The sequence below is a fragment of the Tachyglossus aculeatus genome, chromosome 19 (genome assembly GCF_015852505.1).
Source record: "Tachyglossus aculeatus isolate mTacAcu1 chromosome 19, mTacAcu1.pri, whole genome shotgun sequence".
NCBI lineage: Eukaryota > Metazoa > Chordata > Mammalia > Monotremata > Tachyglossidae > Tachyglossus > Tachyglossus aculeatus.
Genome location: NC_052084.1, coordinates 1,204,201 through 1,227,967, shown reverse-complemented (window position 1 = coordinate 1,227,967; position 23,767 = coordinate 1,204,201). Strand labels below are relative to the sequence as shown.

The window sequence follows — 23,767 nt, the reverse complement described above, 5'->3', positions numbered from 1 at the left end:
CGAGATTGATACAGATTAGAAGTTTGGAGCTTAGAACAGTGCTATTCATTCATTCATTCATTCGTATTTATCCGCTGCTTCCTGAGATTGATACAGATTAGAAGTCCGGAGCTTAGAGCAGTGCTTTTCATTCATTCATTCATTCATTCATATTTATTGAGCGCTTACTGTGTGCAGAGCACTGTACTAAGCGCTTGGGAAGGACAAATTGGCAACATCTAGAGACGGCCCCTACCCAACAGTGGGCTCACAGTCTAGAAGCGGGAGACAGACAACAAAAGAGTACATATTAACAAAGTAAAATAGAATAGTAAATTCATTCATTCATTCAGTCATATTTATTGAGCACTCACTGTGTGCAGAGCACTGAACTAATCGCTTGGGAAGTCCAAATTGGCAACATCTAGAGACGGCCCCTACCCAACAGCGGGCTCACAGTCTAGAAGGGGGAGACAGACAACAAAAGAGTACATATTAACAAAATAAAATAGAATGGTAAATTCGTTCATTCATTCATTCAATCGTATTTATTGAGCGCTCACTGTGTGCAGAGCCCTGGACTAAGCGCTTGGGAAAGACAAATTGGCAATATATAGAGACGGCCCCTACCCAACAGCGGGCTCACAGTCTAGATGGGGGAGACAGACAACAAAAGAGTACATGTTAACAAAATAGAATAGTAAATTCATTCATTCAGTCGTATTTATTGAGCGCTTACTGTGTGCAGAGCACTGTACTAAGCGCCTGGGAAGTACAAATTAGCAACGTACAGAGACGGTCCCTACCCGACAGCGGGCTCAAAGTCTAGCACCGAGTACTTGATCACAGGTATTCTCCAGTTGCCCCAACTGGGACCGTGACTGGCACAATTCCTGAGATTCCCGGCTTCAGAAGCAGAATTCCGGCGTCCGCGGGCCGAGTTATTCTCTAGCCCTCGAACAGCGCAGTTTGGTTTCGAAGGATCGAAATATAAATGATAATTGCTGCCTCTGTGTCCCTGGAACCGGTTATAACCCTAAAGGATCCTACCATCCGCTTTTCCCCCTTTCCGTAGTTTTCGATGACGGCGACGAGAAGACACTCAGACGCTCTTCCCTGTGCCTGAAAGGGGAAAGACATTTTGCTGAAAGCGAGGTAAGTCATCTTTTTTTAAAAAAAAAAACAACAAAAAACGATCATTTTGATCTTTTGAAACCTGGTTTAGCTCGCTTTCCAAGATAGAAATAAGCAATCAGTCGTATTTATTGAGCGCTTACTGTGTGCGGGGCATCGTCCTCAGCGCTTGGGCGAGTACAAGAGAGAGGCAGCGTGGCTCAGTGGAAAGAGCCCGGGCTTTGGAGTCAGAGGTTGTGGGTTCAAATCCCGGCTCCGCCACTTGTCAGCTGGGTGACCTTGGGCAAGTCGCTTCACTTCTCTGGGCCTCAGTGGCCTCATCTGGAAAACGGGGATGAAGACTGTGAGCCCCCCGTGGGACAACCTGATCACCTTGTAACCTCCCCAGCGCTTAGAACAGTGCCTGGCACATAGTAAGCGCTTAATACATGCCATTATTATTATTATTATATCCTTTAACGCGCTTTTCTGGTTGCAGCTCTGAGGCAGTTGTTCCCTAGCCTCCTCATAATCATAATTTAGTAGAAGAAAGGGAGCTCCCGGCCTCTTAATCCACTGGAAACGCATTAAGTGCGTTAATGTGGTTGTGACGAGGGCGGAAAATCGTGAGGCGTCAAGTATCCTTGAACAAAAAACAAGGAGCTCAGCTCTCTCTGAAAATTTCCGTCTGAAATTTAGGCAGGTATGAGGTGGTGTGTCTTTTTCATTGTGTGGCGGTGCCCGGGTTTCTCCTACCAGCATTTTGGGGAATCCTGCTTTCAAAATCCAGTTGCCTCCCTAATAATAATAGTAATGATGGCATTTATTAAGCGCTTACTATGTGCAAAGCACCGTTCTAAGCGCTGGGAGGGTTACAAGGCGATCAGGTTGTCCCTCGGGGGGCTCACAGTCTTAATCCCCATTTTCCAGATGAGGGAACTGAGGCCTAGAGAAGTGAAGGGAGGTAATAATTCACCCACGGAGATGGGCAAAGATTTCTGTTTCAGGGAGGTAATAATGAGAAGTCTACGAATCCACTGGCCAAGTGACTTGCCCAAAGTCACCCAGCTGACAGTTGGCGGAGCCGGGATTTGAACCCCTGACCTCCGACTCCAAAGCCCGGGCTCTTTCCTCTGAGCCGCGCTGCTTCTCCAAATGCCAGATGAGCTAGCTAAATAATAATAATAATAATAATAATGGCATTTGTTAAGCGCTTACTATGTGCAAAGCACTGTTCTAAGCGTGGGAGCACTGTTCTAAAAGAAATCCAACAGATGCTAGAGAAGCAGCGCGGCTCAGTGGAAAGAGCCCGGCTTTGGAGTCAGAGGTCATGGGTTCAAATCCCGACTCTGCCACTTGTCAGCTGGGTGACTTTGGGCAAGTCAAGTCACTTCTCTGGGCCTCAGTTACCTCATCTGTATAATGGGGATTAAAACTTGGGAGCCCCCCGTGGGACAACCTTGATCACCTTGTAATAATAATAATAATAATAATAATGTTGGCATTTGTTAAGCGCTTACTATGTGCAAAGCACTGTTCTAAGCGCTTGGGGGGATACAAAGTGATCAGGTTGTCCCACGTGGGGCTCACAGTCTTAATCCCCATTTTACAGATGAGGTAACTGAGGCTCAGAGAAGTTAAGTGACTTGCCCAGGGTCACACAGCAGACATGTGACAGAGCCGGAATTCGGACCCATGACCTCCCCAGCGCTTAGAACGGTGCTTTGCGCATAGTAAGCGCTTAATAAATGCTATTATTATTGTTATTATTAATTTCTGGATTGACCGACTGAATATCACCTTATGGTTAGTGGGTTTCTTTTGAAAACAAAGAGTTCTTTTCAGCTGGAGGGGAAGTAGGTGAAGAATTCACACACGGCGATGGGCAAAGATTTCTGTTTCAGGGAGGTAATAATTCACACACGGCGATGGGCAAAGATTTATGTTCCCGGGAGGTGATAATTTACACACAGAGATGGGCAAAGATTTCTGTTTCAGGGAGGTAATAATGAGAAGTCTACGAATCCACTGGCCGAGAAGGAGCTGGAAAGAACTCCAAACTTTCTTCCACGTCCTAGCCCTGGGCCTTTTCTTCTAGACTGTTATACTCCGTGTGTTGTGTATATATACCTGTATATATGTTCCTGTATATATGTATATATGTTCCTGTATATATGTTTGTACATATTTGTTACTCTATTTATTTATTTTACTTGTACATATCTATTCTATTTATTTTATTTTATTAGTATGTTTGGTTTTGTTCTCCGTCTCCCCCTTTTAGACTGTGAGCCCACTGTTGGGCAGGGACTGTCTCTATATGTTGCCAACTTGTACTTCCCAAGCTCTTAGTACAGTGCTCTGCACACAGTAAGCGCTCAATAAATATGATTGATGATGATGTGGGTATTGGGGATGTTTAGAGTGGGAAGGTAAAAAAACAAGCGTTCTAGACTTGAAGCATCTTGAAGAGAACAGTGACTTTTTTTTCGGGGAATGGCCGGGAATCCCACTCTGATAGTGGAGTGTTTCTTCTTGTACGAGATTTTTTTTTTTTCTCTCTCTCTCTCTCTCTTTAGCTCGCCAGAACACAAATCCATTCCTAGAACGAGGCGGTGGGAAATCTTGGCAAGTCCTACCGTGCTGGGTGGCTTTAATAGATTTTTATTCTCCTCCTCAGACACTAGACCAGCTCCCTCTCACCAACCCCGAGCATTTTGGCACGCCAGTCATAGGGAAGAAAACAAACCGGGGACGGCGGTCTAACCACATGTAAGTCGAACGATTTTTCTTCCCGCGGCCGGTAATTGAGCCTGCCCGTTCCTAAAACGTTTTCAGAACTCGAAAGCCCGGTGCGTTCGGGCGCGATGCGTCTGGGCCCTTTGCTCTAGCATTGGTGTTATCCAAATTAAAGGTTGTTGAAGACCGAAGGAGCTTGCCCTTCATTTTTGTAATATTAAGCGGGAGAAGACGGAAAGTCTGCAGGTTGGAAATAGTCCACCGTTCCTTAATCACTGTAATTTGCGCCAAAGGAAGAGCACGTTCCTTTTTGACCCTTTTCGAGTCTTAAATATAATGCGACTTTAATGATTTGGAGAAAATGAGGACTCTTCTAACATTGGCATCCCCATTTGGGGGCATCCAGCTTTTAAACTGTGAGCCCACTGTTGGGTAGGGATTGTCTCTATATGTTGCCAACTTGTACTTCCCAAGCGCTTAGTACAGTGCTCTGCACACAGTAAGCGCTCAGTAAATACGATTGATTGATTGATTCTGTTCATTCGAACTCCCTTACCGATGGCTTTAGCCGTAAGGTCGTTCCACTGGATTGTTTTCCCCTCCTCTTTGCCATGCTCTGAGAAAAGACTTCCGTCTTACTGAGAAAATCGCTTTCTAGCCCGGTAACATCCTTAATATGGACCTAAATCAATCCTCTTTCACACCGCTCACCTTTCGGCCTGGCCGCGCCCTCCGGGATATGACTTTCCATCTTTGAGCATCTCTCCGCCAAGGAAAGAAGCCTTTCCAAAGTAGTCCTGGGGCATTTTTCCTCTCAAGATGGGGTCGTGTCCTGAACCCAAAATATTATTAGGCCGGGTGGTAGATGCCAGAAAAACACCGTCTCTGAAAAAATGCCCAAGTGTGAATGCTTGAGAAATGAATGAATTGAAGGTTGGAAGTCAAGACCTCTAATTGTACTGCTAATAATGACTACATTGTAATAGATTTACATCTTCGGGTGTATTTCCTCAATTTAAAATTATACGTTTAAGTTCTTTCCCCCCTCCCAGCCCCGGCATTGATCCCGTACGGTAACCCTTGGAGTTTCGCATTTCATTCCACCCTTACTGCCGGTATTTTTAGCAATTCTTTCCTCCTCTCCAGTGGCATATTTTGACTGCCTCACAGCATTTCCCTTTGGAGGCATGGCCCTTTTTGAGCGGCTCTGATGTACGAACTGTAAGAAACGGCAGGACGGTGTAAAGGGCGACCCAAGATTTAGAGGACGAAAGCTAGTGGGGGAGAGCCCTTCTCTTGGCGGTTCTATTTGAAGAGAAAGTTTTCCCGAGAATTACCCAGGAGGGCGATTGTTTCTGTTTCAGCAAGGGAAGACATTCTCTTATTTTCTTCCCGCCTGAGGTTGGTTTTGCGGCTTCGCGCGGCAATTCGGAACGGGGACCAATCAATCAATCGTATTTATTGAGCGCTTACTGTGTGCAGAGCACTGTACTAAGCCCTTGGGAAGTCCAAGTTGGCAACATATAGAGACAGTCCCTTCCCAACAGTGGACTCACAGTCTAAAATGTGCCAGGCCCGAGTTTGGGTCGTTTTAACTGTGTTTCCAGCGCTGACTATGTGCAAAGCACTGTTCTAAGCGCTGGGGAGGTTACAAGGTGATCAGGTGGTCTTTTAGACCGTGAGCCCACTGTTGGGTAGGGACTGTCTCTATATGTTGCCAACTTGGACTTCCCAAGCGCTTAGTACAGTGCTCTGCACACAGTAAGCGCTCAATAAATACGATTGATTGATTGATTGATTGCCATTTCACTGCTTTATCGTGGCACCTCTGAAAATGGAGGAACTCCCACCACGTCTTAGGTCAGAGTAAAGCCCAGCATGGACTTCTAGACTGTGAGTCCACTGTTGGGTAGGGACCGTCTCTACATGTTGCCAACTTGGACTTCCCAAGCGCTTAGTACAGTGCTGTGCACACAGTAAGCACTCAATAAATACAATTCATTGATTGACTCAAGTCTGGCTTTACTAGTCCAGAACTTACTCCAGTTGGGATCTCCCAACTGAGCCCGCTGTTGGGTAGGGACCGTCTCTGTATCAATCAATCGTATTTATTGAGCGCTTACTGTGTGCAGAGCACTGTACTAAGCGCTTGGGAAGTCCAAGTTGGCAACGTATAGATATGGCCCCTACCCAACAGTGGGCTCACAGTCTAGAAGATGTTGCAAACGTGTACTTCCCAAGCGCTTAATACAGTGCACTGCACACAGTAAGCGCTCAATAAATACGATTGAACGAACAAATGAGCAGCATGGCTCAGTGGAAAGAGCCCGGGCTTTGGAGTCAGAGGTCAGGGGTTCAAATCCCGGCTCCGCCACTTAGCCGTGTGACTTCGGGCAAGTCACTTCACTTCTCTGGGGCTCAGTTCCTTCATCTGTAAAATGGGGATTAAGACTGTGAGCCCCCCATGGGACAGCCTGATCACCTTGTATCCCCCCAGTGCGTAGAACAGTGCTTTGCACATACTAAGCGCTTAACAAATGCCATCGTTATTATTATTATTATTAAGTGCTTAACAAATACCATTATTATTATTATTAATTATCATTATGTGACTTCCCCAAAGTCACCCAGCAGACAAGTGGACAGTACTTTTAAAGACAGTCAAATATCCTCAATGAGATGGTGTTTTACTTTGTAGCCCCGAAGAAGAATCCTCATCATCTTCCAGCGATGAAGATGAAGACGACCGGAAACAAATCGATGAACTACTCGGAAAAGTGGTCTGCGTGGACTACATTAGCCTGGATAAAAAGAAAGTTCCAGGATTTCCAGCGCTGGTAAGTTAATCCGATGATCTTTTAGACTGTGAGCCCACTGTTGGGTAGGGACTGTCTCTATATGTTGCCAATTTGTACTTCCCAAGCACTTAGTACAGTGCTCTGCACATAGTAAGCGCTCAATAAATACGATTGATGATGATGATGACAGGACCCGGCCCGATATCGTCAAAGAGTTGAGAGGATGAATGGTCCCCGCCTTTCTGGGCGGTCACCTTCATAAAATGTGACTTGAATTTCATCGTTTTCTGGGGAGAATTTGTAGCATCTCAAGTGGCACCGGGAATAAATCCACCTATAATTCTGCAGAAATTCACATTTCAGAAATTGTAGGTTGGAATCGGATCAATTATGTCTGCTAATGCATTAACCGTTATTTTCCGTCATGTGTATCAGTCCCGTCCTACCCAGTGCGGTGCTTTCTAGTCGTTTATCAAGGTTCATTACTTATCGAATCACTTTAGAAAATATTATAAAGTTAAGTGTAGATCACGGACCTGAAATGCACTTGAGGTACAAAAAGCAAAGCCTTGAATTATCCCCTCGTCCCCCTCTCCATCCCCCCATCTTACCTCCTTCCCTTCCCCACAGCACCTGTATATATGTATATATGTTTGTACATATTTATTACTCTATTTATTTATTTTATTTGTACACATCTATTCTATTTTATTTTGTTAGTATGTTTGGTTTTGTTCTCCGTCTCCCCCTTTTAGACTGTGAGCCCACTGTTGGGTAGGGACTGTCTCTAGATGTTGCCAAACTTGGACTTCCCAAGCGCTTAGTACAGTGCTCTGCACACAGTAAGCGCTCAATAAATATGATTGATTGATTGAAATGAGTCAGGAATGAGAATAATGTAGGAATTCGATTTGAACTCCTTGAAGACGGGGATCACGTCTGCCAACTCCGTTGTAACCGAACTCTCCCAAGCACTTAGTACAGTGCTCTGCACACAGTTAAGTGCTCATTCATTCAATCAGTCGTATTTATTGAGCGCTTACTGTGTGCAGAGCACTGGACTAAGCGCTTGGGAAGTCCAAGTTGGCAACGTATAGAGACGGTCCCTACCCAACAGCGGGCTCACAGTCTAGAAGGGGGAGACGGATGACAGAACGAAACACGTGGACAGTGTCAAGTCATCAGAATAAATAGAAATAAAGCTAGATTGATTGATTCATTCATTCAGTGGTATTTATTGAGCGCTTACCGTGTGCAGAGCACTGGACTGAGCGCTTGGGAAGTCCAAGTTGGCAACATCTAGAGACGGTCCCTACCCAACAGCGGGCTCACAGCCTAGAAGGGGGAGACGGACGACAGAGCAGAACACGTGGACAGGTGTCAAGTCACCAGAATAAATAGAAATAAAGCCAGATTGATTCATTCATTCAATCATATTTATTGAGCACTTACTGTGTGCAGAGCACTGGACTAAGCGCTTGGGAAGTCCAAGTTGGCAGCGTATAGAGACGGTCCCTACCCAACAGCGGGCTCACAGTCTAGAAGGGGGAGACGGACGACAGAATGAAACACGTGGACAGGTGTCACGTCATCAGAATAAATAGAAATAAAGCTAGATGCACATCATTAGGAAAATCAATAGAATAGTAAATATGTCCAAGTAAAATAATTAGAGTAATCAATCTGTACAAACATATATACAGAGAGAAGCAGCGTGGCTCAGTGGAAAGAGCCCGGGCTTTGGAGTCAGAGGTCAGGGGTTCAAATCCCGGCTCCGCCAATTGTCAGCTGGGTGACTTGGGGCAAGTCACTTCACTTCTCTGGGCCTCAGTTAACTCATCTGGAAAATGGGGATTAAGATTGTGAGCCCCATGTGGGACAACTTGATCGCCTTGTATCCCCCCCAGCACTTAGAACAGTGTTTTGCACATAGTAAGCGCTTAACAAATGCCATCATCATTATTATTATTATCTAGAGATGGTCCCAACCCAACGGCGGGCTCACAGTCTAGAAGGGGGAGACAGACGACAAAACAAAACGTATTAGTAAAATAAATAGAATAAGTACGTACAAACAAAATCAATCAATCAGTCGTATTTATTGAGCGCTTACTGTGTGCAGAGCACTGGACTAAGCGCTTGGGAAGTCCAAGTTGGCAACATCTAGAGACAGTCCCTACCCAACAGTGGGCTCACGGTCTAGACTCACAGTCTAGGCTCACAGGAGTAGCAGCGTGGCTCAGTGGCAAGAGCCCAGGCTTTGGAGTCTGAGGTCATGGGTTCAAATCCCGGCTCCGCCAATTGTCAGCTGGGTGACATTGGGCAAGTCACTTAACTTCTCTGTGCCGCAGTTCCCTCATCTGTAAAATGGGGATGAAGACTTTGAGTCCCACGTGGGACAACCTGATCACCTTGTAACCTCCCCAGTGCTTAGAACAGTGCTTTGCACATAGTAAGCACTTAATAAATGCCATTATTATTATTATTATTATTATTAGACGGGGAGACAGAGAACAAAACCAAACATACTGACAAAATAAAATAAATAGAATAGATATGCACAAGTAAAATAAATAAATAAATAAAGTAATAAATATGTACAAACATATATACATATATGCAGGGTAATAAATACATACAAACATAAATACATATATATAAGACTTCTAGACTCTGAGCCCGTTGTTGGGCAGGGACCGTCTCCATGCGTTGCCGACCTGTACTTCCCAAGCGCTTAGTCCAGCGCTCTGCACACAGTAAGCGCTCAATAAATGCGACTGGACGAACGGATGAATAGAAGGGGGTGTCCCTCGTTGGGATCCCGCCAACGCCCGTTTATTCTCTCACCCTTTTCCCCTCCAAAGGTGGTCTGCCCGGATTGCAGCGACGAGATTGCGGTGAAAAAGGACAACATCCTGGTCCGTTCCTTCAAGGATGGCAAATTGTAAGTAACGGAATCTATTTATTCATTTATCTATTTATTTTGCTTGTACGTAGCTATTCTGTTTGTTTTCTTTTGTTAGTATGTTTGGTTTTGTTCTCGGTCTCCCCCTTTTAGACTGTGAGCCCAATGTTGGGTAGGGACTGTCTCTATGTGTTGCCAATTTGTACTTCCCAAGCGCTTAGTACGGTGCTGTGCACATAGTAAGCGCTCAATAAATACGATTGATGATGATGACGATTGATGAATAGAGCGGAGCAAACCTCCAGCTTGCCGGGTTCAGTCCGTCGACCAGCCCGCGGTATTGGAGCGCTTACTATAAGCCACCCGAAACGTCTGAATTAGCCGTTATTTGTTGAGAAAGCACGCCGATCATTTCCCGAGGTTGTGGTGACGCCTGTTGATTAAAATAATGCTCCAATTAGGTTGCCATCATGGTTTCAAAGTGTTACGGTTTCTCCCAAGGGTAGCGTTAAGTGGTCACAAGAAAACAGCGAACGTTAATTTACCGGGGCGCCTCCTAATTCTGTTCCTTTCGCGCCTGGCTGATGTCAAAAGGGCGTCTTGAGTTTTTCGTGTCTTGTGCATTGTTAATCACTCGCGGGTAACCCGTATCTTTATCACTTTACAATCTGCGCAGCACCTCTGTCCCCCGGAAAGACGTCCAGGAAATTAGTAGCGACGCCGCGCCGAAGCCTGATGCCGTGTTAAAACTAGGTGAGACTATTTGGGGAATAAACGATGTTCCACTTGGATCCCCTTTCTGGACATTTTAAATCTTGTCATTTGCAGAGTTTTATTTCTCGAGTGACGTTTGGGGGTCGTTGAACTGAATGTGACTTGAGTCGCTTGCCTCCCTCACTCTTGGAACAGTTGTTTAAACATAAGACTCTCCTTTGGGCCGTTTTTATTTTTAAATATCCAGTTGACCTCTTTCTTTTCTTTTCTTTTCTTTTTTTTTAAATATCGTCAACATAGCCCTTTCCACTGAGCCGTGCTGCCTCGCTGTGCCTCAGTTCCCTCACCTGGAAAATGGGGATTGGGTCTGTGAGCCCCATGTGGGACAACCTGATTACCTTGTATCTCTCCCAGTGCTTAGAACGGTGCTTGGCACATAGTAAGAGCTTAACAAATACCAAATTATTATTATTATTATTATAATTACTCTTCCCACCCCTTCAAGCCTTATCGAAGCCTTATCCTAAGTGCTTAACAAATACCAAATTATTATTATTATTACTCTTCCCACCCCTTCAAGCCTTATCGAAGCCTTCTCCTGTATATATGTATATATGTCTGTACGTATTTATTACTCTATTTATTTTGCTTGTACATACCTATTCTATTTATTTTATTTTGTTAATATGTTGATTGATTAATGGAAATACAGTCATGATTCAGCACCTGTATATATGTATATATGTTTGTACGTATTTTTTGCTCTATTTTATTTGTACATATTTATTGTACTTATTTTATTCTGTTAATATGTTTTGTTTTGTTGTCTGTCTCCCCCTTCGAGACTGTGAGCCCGCTGTTGGGTAGGGACCGTCTCTATATGTTGCTGACTTGGACTTCCCAAGCGCTTCGTCCAGTGCTGTGCACACAGTAAGCGCTCAATAAATACAACTGAATGAATGAACGAATGGATGCCTTCCCCTTCCTTGAGAACTCACCCCCTCCCGCCCCCGTCTCCTCCGTAGCCTTCGACCAAGCGCTCGAGTTCCACAAAAGCCGGACTATTCCTAGCAATTGGAAGACCGAGCTGAAAGAGGACAGTTCCAGCAGTGAAGCGGAGGAGGAGGAGGAGGAAGAGGAGGATGAAAAGGAGAAAGAGGACAACAGCAGCGAAGAAGAGGCAAGTGAATCCACAGGAGCGGCCACCCGCCCGGGTGTCGGGGTGGCCTCGGTTGCGGAAGGTCTTGCATTTTCCCCTTTCACCTAGGGCTTGGCGTAAAACGATGGTGCGTATAGTGATGAAAAACCTGAGTTTGGACCACGCCGGTCGTGGAAACGGCTCCGGCAAGCTCCGGCAAGCGGGCGGTTTCCGCTATCCTTCTGTTCCCTGGTTCTGGCTGTGGTACCTAAAAGAGGAGTGACCCTACTCCGTGGCGGTTTTGGGGGGCCTTAGGGTGACTGTTCAGCCCTGCCTCTGGCAGGAGCAGTCGGCAAGACGGGAGAGGAGGCTCTGAGGTTTCACTGAATTCTCCCCCAAACTCCTCCGCACGCCTCCATCCCCGTCTGGTCCCCCCCCAGTCCCCCCAGCCACACCACCTGGAAGCTCTTGGCCGAGGAAAGGGTTGTCGAGGAGAGGAAGAAGAGGGTAAGATGGGAATAAGTGAGGGAGATGGAGCTCAAGCTCCTATGTTCTCGCAAACTGGATTTCCATTGAGGGAGGTGGAGCAGCCGTCCCTGAGCGCGTCTTGTCCGCCAAGACCGGCCCTTATCAAGTGCTCGTTAAAGAAACGCCGCTTCGATGACCCGGCTGAAGTAGAATAAGAGTTTGTTATCATCATCATCATCATCAGTCGTATTTATTGAGCGCTTACTGTGTGCAGAGCACTGGACTAAGCGCTTGGGAAGTCCAAGTTGGCAACGTATAGAGACGGTCCCTACCCAACAGTGGGCTCACAGGCTAAAAGGGGAGTTACCGGTCAGTTGGTCTCCCCGCCGCACCAGTGCAAACTCTCACCAACTCCCGGACGAAGTAGAAGTAGAATTAGTAGCAGTCCCTTAAGGTGCTCTCTTGTCCGGCCTGTTCTTTTCCGGGAAGGGGCAGGAGGACGGTCCCGGCCGCCTCACCTCGTAGCATTCTGCCGAGTTCGATTCCATAGATAAAGGATTCCGATTTTTAAGTAGTAAGCGAACGAACGGACCGATAGGTGAGCGACTGGTTATTCCCTCCACCCCCCGGGGACTCTCGTCGAAGTCAGGCAGGCCCAAAGGAGAAGATGGAGGTGTGAGATTGGCCAGGGTCCCACTGTGGTTCCCCAGGAGAAGGAATCGGGGCTATTTCTCGCTCCCCGGTCCAGATTGGAGCGCTTGGCATGTAGTAATAATAATAATAATAATAACGATGGCATTTATTAAGCGCTCACTCTGTGCAAAGCACTGTTCTAAGTGCTGGGGAGATTACAGGGTGATCAGGTTGTCCCACGGGGGGCCTACAGTCTTCATCCCCATTTTCCAAATGAGGGAACTGAGGCCTAGAGAAGTGAAGTGACTTGCCCAAAGCCACACAGCTGACAGTTGGCGGAGCCGGGATTTGAACCCCTGACCTCGGACTCCAAAGCCCGGGCTCTTTCCAATCAATCAATCAATCAATCGTATTTATTGAGCGCTTACTATGTGCAGAGCACTGGACTAAGCGCTTGGGAAGTACAAATTGGCAACATATAGAGACAGTCCCTACCCAACAGTGGGCTCACAGTCTAAAAGAAAAAAGAAAAAGAAATAATAATGGCATTTGTTAAGCACTTACTATGTGCAAAGCACTGTTCTAAGCGCTGGGGAGATTACAAGGTGATCAGGTTGTCCCACGGGGGGGCTCACAATCTTCATCCCCATTTTCCAGATGAGGGAACTGAGGCCCAGAGAAGTGAAGTGACTCGCCCAAAGCCACACAGCTGACAGTTGGCGGAGCCGGGATTTGAACCCCTGACCTCGGACTCCAAAGCCCGGGCTCTTTCCACTGAGCCCACGCTGCTTCTCTGGATTAAGCGCTTGGGAAGTCCAAGTTGGCAACATATAGAGACGGTCCCTACCCAACAGCGGGCTCGACAGTGAGCACTTAACAAATGTCATCTTTATCATTATTAATCTCCGTCAGGGGTGATAGAAGATTTAATCAAATGCATCTCTAATCCTCAAGGCTCCGAGTTTCCACCTGATGAAGGAATTGGGTTAAACCTTTCAATAGAGTGTAGTCTTTGACGTTTAGCTTAAATGGGATGCATAAATGCTTTAAAAGGTACCTTCTAGGAGTTAATTAAAAACCCCATGATTAAGGCATAACTGCATCTGGCCTGTATCACACTTGTTACTTGGTGCAATAGTGCGATGTCTTGATTTAGACGTATTCCTCTAAAGCCACCGAGGTCTTTTTTGTTGAAAAACAAAACCGATTTGAACTTCCCAGTTGCCTGGAGAGAGAGAAAAATCTAAATATATTTCAGAACTGGGCGTATTAGTGGTAGGGATTCGGCAGGTTTAAAAGGGATGCATTTAGTATTTCTTTTTAACTCCCAGCTTTTGTGCCCTAGTTGTTCCCTGAGCACCTAAAAAGTGGATTTTTAGGATCCACTAAAGTGGATACACGGTGACCTCAGTCTGCATTTAGATGTGAGACATAGTTGATTAATCGTTGTCACATTTCCCAATCCTTAGTGATCCCTTGGAAGTATTTGGAGGGTCTGAAATTGGACCAGATACCGATATGCTCAATTTTTTGATCAGTGTTTTCCTCGAACGGTACTCGACGAATGACTTTCCACGTGTTTCTGTCACTTTATTAGGCTCCTTTTAAAAGACTGCGCAAGGGATAGGCAAGCTGATTTAGTTAGGTGGTAGTGTATGAAATTGAAAATAGCTTGGCTCGACCCTCGAGCGCTTTTTTGTTCTATTTTGTTTCGATCCGGTGCATCAGTGCTTTCGAGCCGTTTTGTCTAATGGTGGTACAGTAGTAGTTTAAACGCCAGGGAGGTCCGCCTGATGTCCTTTGCCGGCCTGAGCTTGATAGGCGTGAAAATTGCCCTTCTACGCAGCCCAAGTCGGTCCCTTCCCTGATGGACGGTGAGAGGAGGTCGTCGTACGCGTCAGTTCCCTTATCAAAATCGTTCGAGAGACCGGTCTTTTCCAAAGAAAAAAAATACCCTTCCATTGATCTACTTGCAGATCTCTCTTTCAGACATTTTCTCCCGTCAAAAGTCCAGCTATCGGGAAGTGTCCCCTCTTGTTTGTCCTCGATCAACTTGGTGGTCAGAGATCCCTCTTAACCGTTCAGTTGCGGACTGTGGGTTTTTTGCGTGTGGCAAGAGGCGTGCGGATGGGGATTATTTGAGGCCGCGATGGATAATTTTGGGTTGGTGTTTTTGGTTCTCTTTGTTGGACGCCTGGCTTAAATTAGGAAGAAATAGAACCTTTTCCCGAGGAAAGAGAGAACTTCCTTCAGCAGCTGTACAAGTTTATGGAAGACAGAGGTGAGTGGTTCTTCTTGCAAGTGGGACTAGCTCTCGGCACCGTTGACCGGTAATAAATGGCTGCTGGCCCCGGGAGACGATTCTGTTTTACCGTAGTCGCGGTTCAGTCGAGAAGCGGGCCTCACACGCCATCCTCCCCTCTGAAAGTGTCGAAGGATGCCCAGATTTCAGCTCAGGTCGTCCCACAGTGCGGCAGAACGCCTTTAACGGAGATCCTCCCGATCCAGTTTGTGATCACTGGACTCTCTGTTCTTCCCTCCCGCGTCTCCCCCCGCGTTTCCCCCTCTACTGCTGCCTAAAAAGGCGAGCCTCGATCCCCTGTTAGTCTCAATTAGCAGGAGATATGCAGAGAAAGAGCCATTTCTGGACTTTTTTTTTGACCTACTTGAGGCTGATTTAATAGGTGGAGAAAGCTCACACCCAGACTTAGCATGTCCACCATCATCAATCGTATTTATTGAGCGCTTACTATGTGCAGAGCACTGTATTAATCGCTTGGGAAGTACAAATTGGCAACATATAGAGACAGTCCCTACCCAACAGTGGGCTCCCACCAGCAGACAGAGGCGGGGGGGCTAGGGAGAGGACCCTCCCCGCAGCAGGGGGAAATGAGGAGAAGAGACCTGACGTGACGGGAAGGTCGTGTCTGCCAACTTCAGCGCCGTAGCACGGTGCTCGGCACGTAGTAAGCGCTCCATAAGTACCGCACCCATCAGCTGAGTGGTTCGGCGGGCTCTGCCACCGGTCAGCGATTGCCCAGGGCTCCTGCTCCGCACCCGGTCGCTGGCTAACCAACGTCATCATCCTCATCAATCGTATTTATTGAGCGCTTACTGTGTGCAGAGCACTGTACTGAGCGCTTGGGAAGTACAACGTCCTTGGTGAAATAACAAAATGGAGCCCAAGCGGCCAATGAGCCGTGTCAATCACGCCTAGCGGGGACCCTGGGGCCGGGGGTGTAATGATAAAAAAAAATAAAAAATCGCATTACTCACTCACAAGGCTGGATTAAGAGGTTTCAGGAGCGTTGTCTTAAAATAAATCTCTAAAATACTTCATTATTATCGTCCCAATAGGCACACCTATTAATAAGCGGCCCGTTCTTGGATACCGAAACTTGAATCTCTTTAAATTATTCAGACTCGTGCAGAAGCTCGGAGGATTTGACAGCGTAAGTATTGAAGCGACGCTGAAGAGCTCGTAAATTGATTACAAAGATTTTGGAGCGCCAGAGAGAACCAGGCCAGCCTGCCGTGTAAAATCAGTCACCCCCAAATTCCCGTTTCGTTTTCGGATAATAAACCCGGATACCCGCCGTCTCCGGCTCTCACAGAGACACACACACCCAAGTTAGTTGTCGGACGAGGCTCTTCGTCCGTGTCCTAAAGCCGTCGGCAGATGTGCTGTCGACACGTTTAAGGTTGCAGTGGCATTCACGGTTTCTCCTGCGAATTATATATTATATTATAATATAATATAATATTATATTATATTATATATCATATTACTATATCATATTATTATAATATATTATATTATTATAATGTTATATTGTTCTATTATAATATTATATTGTTCTGTTATAATATATTGTTCTATTCTATTATATTATATATTATATTATATATTATTATAATATAATATTACTATATTATTCTCTGGGCCTCAGTTACCTCATCTGTAAAGTGGGGATTAAGACCGTGAGCCCCATTTGGGACAACCTGATCACCTTGTAACCTTCCCAGTGCTTTGCACATAGTAAGCGCTTAATAAATGCCATTATTATAATTATAATTATTATTATTATTATTATTATTATTATTATAAATTGCCTACTGATTCATGTTAATGCCCATCTCCCCTCTAGACTGTAAGGTCGTTAGGGACAGGGAACGTGTTTGCTGATTCTATCGTATCGCACTCTCCCGAGCGCTTAGTATCAATCAGTCAATCATTCGTATTTATTGAGCGCTTACTATGTGCAGAGCATTGTACTAAGCGCTTGGGAAGTTAGTAGACTGCTGAGCACATGGTAAGCGCTCAAAAATACCACCGATTGATCTAAATTGTGCTGGCCCATAAGTGCCAAACACATACAAATAGAAGCAGCTTAGTGGAAAGAGCCTGGGCTTTGGAGTCAGAGGTCATGGGTTCAAATCCCGGCTCCACCAACTGTCAGCTGGGTGACTTGGGGCAAGTCACTTCACTTCCCTGTGCCTCAGTTCCCTCATCTGGAAAATGGGGATGAAGACTTTGAGCCCCCCGTGGGACAACCTGATCACCTTGTAACCTCCCCAGCGCTTAGAACGGTGCTTTGCACATAGTAAGCGCTTAACAAATGCCATCATTATTGTTATTATTATTAAATACACCAATTATTATAGCAGGGCAGCAGCGTGGCTTTGTGGAAGGATCCAGGCTGTAATCCCAGCTGTTCCACTTGTCTGCCGTGTGACCCTGGGCCAGTCATTTAAGTTATCTGTGCCTCAGTTTCTTCATCTCTAAAATGGGGATTAAATCCCGCTCCCTCCGACTTAGACCGTGAGCCCCGTGTGGGACAGGAACTGTTATCATCATCATCATCAATCGTATTTATTGAGCGCTTACTGTGTGCAGAGCACTGTACTAGGCGCTTGGGAAGTACAAGTTGGCAACATATAGAGACAGTCCCTACCCAACAGTGGGCTCACAGTCTATCAATCGTATTTATTGAGCGCTTACTGTGTGCAGAGCACTGTACTAAGCGCTTGGGAAATACAAGTTGGCAACATATAGAGACAGTCCCTACCCAACAGTGGGCTCACAGTCTAAAATTTATCCAGTCTGATCACCTCGTATCTACCCCAGCGCTTAGAACAGTGCTAGATACAGAGTGCGCATTTAAGAAATACCATCAGCATTATTATTATTATTATTATTATCATTTTGCTAGGGTCCATAGAACTGTTCTGGTTATCAACATTGGGATTCTTATGGGAAAAGAAAGCATTTAAGGCGCCTCTTCTTTTATTCCCGCGTCCAGCTTCTCCACGAAAAATGATATTTCTGATGATATAACAAACATACTAGCCTGTTGGTAATAATAATAACGATGATGGCATTTATTAAGCGCTTACTGTGTGCAAAGCGCTGGATTTTGGCTGCCACTTGGCTGTTTTCCAAAAGGCAGAAGGCCTCTCCTTCAGCACGCGCGACTTTCTGGAAATTTCTCTGTGGGGCAACCGGGCCGCGGCCGTTCCACGGCCCGAATGAATCCCGGCGCCGATAAGAGCCCGGCTGCAGGATTTTTCTGCTTTTAGATTGATTTCTCAATCAATCAATCAATCAATCAATCGTATTTATTGAGCGCTTACTATGTGCAGAGCACTGTACTAAGCGCTTGGGAAGTACAAATTGGCATCACATAGAGACAGTCCCTACCCAACAGTGGGCTCACAGTCTAAAAGGGGGAGACAGAGAACAGAACCAAACATACCAACAAAATAAAATAAGTAGGATAGAAATGTACAAGTAAAATAAATAAATAAATAAATAAATAGAGTAATAAATATGTACAACCATAGATACATATATACAGGTGCTGTGGGGAAGGGAAGGAGGTAAGACGGGGGGATGGAGAGGGGGACGAGGGGGAGAGGAAAGAAGGGGCTCAGTCTGGGAAGGCCTCCTGGAGGAGGTGAGCTCTCAGCAGGGCCTTGAAGGGAGGAAGAGAGCGAGCTTGGCGGATGGGCAGAGGGATTGGGGGCATTCCAGGCCCGGGGGATGACGTGGGCCGGGGGTCGATGGCGGGACAGGAAAGAAGGGGCTCAGTCTGGGAAGGCCTCCTGGAGGAAGTGAGCTCTCAGCAGGGCCTTGAAGGGAGGAAGAGAGCGAGCTTGGCGGATGGGCAGAGGGATTGGGGGCATTCCAGGCCCGGGGGATGACGTGGGCCGGGGGTCGATGGCGGGACGGGCGAGAGTGAGGTACGGTGAGGAGATTAGTGGTGGAGGAGCGGAGGGTGCGGGCTGGGCTGGAGAAGGAGAGAAGGGAGGTGAGGTAGGAGGGGGCGAGGTGATGGACAGCCTTGAAGCCCAGGGTGAGGAGTTAGCCCCCGACGGCACGCGCGTGCTCAGGTTTTGCCGCCTTCCCCTTCGTTAACGAGAGACCTTGGATTCCCCCTGTTGTGCCACAGATCGAAAGCGGAGCGGTGTGGAAGCAAGTCTACCAGGACCTCGGGATCCCCGTGTTAAACTCGGCGGCGGGCTACAATGTTAAATGTGCATACAAAAAGTAAGTCAAGGCGTCCATCGCCCTCCTCGCGACGACGGCGCCCGCCGAGGTCGTACTTGAATTCCGGCAGATTTGGCGGGGGCCGCCCGGGCTGAAAATTTGGGTCCGATGAGGGCGGGCCACTGAATCAGTCGTAGCTTCCCTCGGGCCACCAGAGGAATCCAAAAAAAAAAAAAAAAAATAATAATAATAATAGCATTTATTAAGCGCTTACTATGTGCACAGCACCGTTCTAAGCGCTGGAAAGGCCCTCCACCCGTGAGGCAGCGTGGCTCAGTGGAAAGAGTCCGAGGTCATGGGTGCGAATCCCGGCTTCGCCGCCTGTCAGCTGTGGGACCTTGGGCAAGCCACTTCACTTCTCTGGGCCTCAGTTCCCCCATCTGGAAAATGGGATTAATAATAATAATAATAATAATAATTGGCATTTTTTAAGCGCTTACTATGTGCGTAGCACCGTTCTAAGCGCTGGGGAGGATACGGGGTGATCAGGTTGTCCCACGGGGGGCTCCCAGTCTTAATCCCCATTTTACGGATGAGGGAACTGAGACCCAGAGAAGTGAAGTGACTTGACCAAGATCACACAGCAGACATGTGGCGGTCGGAATTCAAACCCATGACCTCCAACTCCAAAGCCTGTGCTCTTTCCACTGAGCCACGCTGCTTCTCTGATTAAGACTGTGAGCCCCCCATGGGACAACCTGATCACCTTGTATCCCCCCAGCGCTTAGAACGGTGCTTTGCACATAGTAAGCGCTTAATAAATGCCGTTATTATTATTATTATTATTACTTTAATGCTGCCAAAGTGAGGTGTAATCCGCATACGCTTGATGCGATTGAGTGAATGAATGAAGGTAATCAAGTTGTCCCACGTCCCCCTTCTAGACTGTGAGCCCACTGGTGGGTAGGGACCGTCTCTAGATGTTGCCGACTTGGACTTCCCAAGCGCTCAGTACAGTGCTCTGCACACAGTAAGCGCTCAATAAATACGATTGAATGAGTGAATGAATGACTGCCCGTTTTCCGAGATTTTAACGTGAAGGTCTGAGAAGTGGGGGATTATTGGTTATTTCTGAAATTTAGAATATGTCTTAAAATGAAACTTGATTTTAATCTCTAAATAATAATAATAATAATAATAATAATAATAATGGCATTTATTAAGAGCTTACTATGTGCAAAGCACTGTTCTAAGCGCCGGGGTAGATAGACTGAGCCCCCTCCTTCCTCTCCCCATCCCCCCCGTCTTACCTCCTTCCCCTCCCCACAGCACCTGTATACATGTATATATGTTTGTACAGATTTATTACTCTATTTATTTTACTTGTACATATTTATTCTATTTATTTTATTTTGTTAATATGTTTTGTTTTGTTGTCTGTCTCCCCCTTCTAGACTGTGAGCCCACAGTTGGGTAGGGACCGTCTCTCTATGTTGCTAACTTGTACTTCCCAAGCGCTTAGTACAGTGCTTTGCACACAGTAAGCACTCAATAAATACGATTGAGTGAGAGTGAATATATTTGTATATATGTTTGTACATATTTATTACTCTATTTTACTTGTACATATTTATTCTATTTATTTTATTTTGTTAAAATGTTTGGTTTTGTTGTCTGTCTCCCCCTTTCTAGACTGTGAGCCCGCTGTTGGGTAGGGACCGTCTCTCTAGGTTGCTAACTTGTACTTCCCAAGCGCTTAGTACAGTGCTTTGCACACAGTAAGCACTCAGTAAATACGATTGAGTGAGAGTGGGTGAGTATATATGTATATATGTTTGCATATATTTATTACTCTATTTTACTTGTACATATTTATTCTTTTTATTTTATTTTGTTAATATGTTTTGTTTTGTCGTCTGTCTCCCCTTTCTAGACTGTGAGCCCGCTGTTGGGTAGGGACCGTCTCTCTATGTTGCTAACTTGTACTAATCAAGCACTTAGTACAGTGCTCTGCACACAGTAAGTGCTCAATAAATATGACTGAGAGTGAGTATATATGTATATATGTTTGTATATATTTATTACTCTATTTTACTTGTGCGTATTTATTCTATTTATTTTGTTAATATGTTTTGTTTTGTTGTCTGTCTCCCCCTTCTAGACTGTGAGCCCACTGTTGGGTAGGGACCGTCTCTCGATGTTGCTCACTTGTACTTCCCAAGCGCTTAGTACGGTGCTCTGCACACAGTAAGCGCTCAATAAATATGATTGAGTGAATGAATGTAGGTAATCAAGTTGTCCCACGTGGGGCTCACACCCTAAAATAGGTGCCTATAGAGACGGTCCCTACCCAACAACGGGCTCACTGTCTAGAAGTCTTGTATATATGTATATATGTTTGTATGTATTTATTACCCTATTTATTTTATTTGTACGTATTTATTCTATTCATTGTATTTTGTTAATATGTTTTATTTTGTCGTCTGTCTCCCCCTTCTAGACTGTGAGCCCGCCGTTGGGTAGGGACCGTCTCTCCATGTTGCCAACTTGGACTTCCCAAGCGCTTAGTCCAGTGCTGTGCACACAGTAGACGCTCAATAAATCGATTGATTGAATGAATGAATGAATGAATGAATGCCTCTGGTCTCTTTTTTTTCCAACTCTTGACACCGAACGCGTTCTCTTTTGGGGTTGACAGGTACTTATATGGCTTTGAAGAGTACTGCAGGTCAGCAAACATTGAATTTCAGATGGCGCTGCCCGAGAAGGTTTCCAACAGGCCCTGTAAGGAGTGCGAAAACGCCAAGGAGGGAAAAGTCCACGAAGAACCTGGACCGGAGGTTAAAGCCGTAAAGGCCGAGGAGGGAGCGACGGAGCCCCAAGAAACGGAGAAACCTGCCGGAGAGGAGACTGAGAGAAAAGAGAATATAAAGCCTCCTCTGGTAAACGATCTCGTGGTTACCGCCGCGCAATTCGCCCTTAGCTGCGTTCTCTAAAAAGCCTGCGGATATTCCTCTGGTCCTGTTCGTGCCCCCGAAAACCCTGCGGAGGTTCGGGATGAAGCGGGAATGTGGTTATTAAATAAAACACGCTCCAGTTTAATGTTAAATAAGTAAAGTCAGCTAGCGGGCACCTCCGTGTGCCCCTCTGGGAGCTCGTGGTTCGTCTGGTTGCGTTGTTTCTGCCCCAACACCCTTGCTTAGCACAAAGTAAGTGCTTAGAAAATACCATAATTTTCATTATTATTATTATTATTATTATTCTCACCACTATCGTTATCAAATAAAACCCAGGTGAGTGTTTAATAGGTGAGGTCAGCTAGCGGACACCTCTGTATGCCCCTCTGGAAACTCATGGTTCATCTGGTTGCATTGTTTCTGCCCCAGCACCCTTGCTTAGCATAAAGTGAGTGCTTAGAAAATACCATAATTTTCATTATTATTATTATTATTATTCCTCTCGCCACTATCGTTATCAAATAAAACACACTCCAGGTGAGTGTTTAATAGGTGAGATCAACAAGCGGACACCTCCGTGTGCCCCTCTGGGAGCTCGTGGTTCATCTGGTTGCATTGTTTCTGCCCCAGCACCCTTGCTTAGCATAAAGTGAGTGCTTAGAAAATACCATAATTTTCATTATTATTAGTATTATTATTCCTCTCATCACTATCGTTATCAAATAAAACACACTCCAGGTGAGTGTTTAATAGGTGAGGTCAGCTAGCGGACACCTCCGTGTGCCCCTCTGGGAGCTCGTGGTTCGTCTGGTTGCGTTGTTTCTGCCCACTGCCCGAGCTCGTTGCAAATATCGGAACTCTCATAATAATAATAATAATGATAATGATCGCATTTGTTATGGCTGCTTCGTGAGAAGCAGAGTGGCTCAGTGGAAGGAGCCCGGGCTTTGGAGTCAGAGGTCATGGGTTCAAGTCCCGCCTCCGCCACTTGTCAGCTGGGTGACTTTGGGCAAGTCACTTCACTTCTCTGGACCTCAGTTCGCTCATCTGGAAAATGGGGGTGAAGACTGTGAGCCCCATGTGGGACAACCTGATCACCTTGTAAGCTTCCCAGCGCTTAGAACAGTGCTTTGCACATAGTAAGCGCTTAATAAATGTCATCATTATTATTATGCGCTCGCTATGTGCAAAGCACTGTTCTAAGTGCTGGGGGGGCTACAAGGTGATCAGGTTGTCCCACACGGGGCTCACGGTCTTAATCCCCATTTGACAGACTAGCTAACTGAGGCTCAGAGAAGTTAGGTGACTTTCCCAAGGTCACAGAGCAGATGTAATAATAATGATGATGATGGCATTTATTAAGTGCGTACTATGTGCAAAGCACTGTTCTAAGCGCTTGAGGGGATACAAGGTGATCAGGTTGTCCCACACGGGGCTCACAGTCTTGATCTCCATTTGACCGATGAGCTAACTGAGGCTCAGAGAAGTGAAGTGACTTGCCCAAGGTCACACAGCAGACATAATAATAGTAATAATGGTGATGGCATTTATTAAGCGCTTACTATGTGCAAAGCACTGTTCTAAGTGCTGGGGGGGGTTACAAGGTGATCAGGTTGTCCCACACAGGGCTCACAATCTTAATCCCCATTTGACAGATGAGCTAACTGAGGCTCAGAGAAGTGAAGTGACTTGCCCAAGGTCACACAGCAGACATGTGGCAGTGCTGGGATGCGAACCCACGACCTCTGACTCCAAAGCCCGGGCTCTTTCCACTGAGCCACGCTGCTTCCCTCCGGTCACAAGGAGCGGCCTGACCCTCTGAGAGGGTGTTTC

General features: G+C 46.1%; 1 protein-coding gene across 5 annotated transcripts in view; it reads left to right on the top strand.

Moving 5' to 3' along the window:
* Positions 1-23,767, top strand: part of ARID4B (AT-rich interaction domain 4B) — a 109,381-nt gene that overhangs the window by 55,034 nt on the left and 30,580 nt on the right. For all 5 annotated transcript variants that reach the window (XM_038761071.1, XM_038761067.1, XM_038761072.1 and 2 more), the window contains exons 6-15: positions 1,055-1,134; positions 3,773-3,864; positions 6,530-6,668; positions 9,494-9,573; positions 10,211-10,287; positions 11,274-11,428; positions 14,696-14,768; positions 15,845-15,939; positions 18,940-19,037; positions 21,676-21,919. In XM_038761071.1, coding sequence (XP_038616999.1) covers positions 1,055-1,134; positions 3,773-3,864; positions 6,530-6,668; positions 9,494-9,573; positions 10,211-10,287; positions 11,274-11,428; positions 14,696-14,768; positions 15,845-15,939; positions 18,940-19,037; positions 21,676-21,919 — 1,133 coding nt within the window. The remainder of the gene's footprint in view (positions 1-1,054; positions 1,135-3,772; positions 3,865-6,529; positions 6,669-9,493; positions 9,574-10,210; positions 10,288-11,273; positions 11,429-14,695; positions 14,769-15,844; positions 15,940-18,939; positions 19,038-21,675; positions 21,920-23,767) is intronic.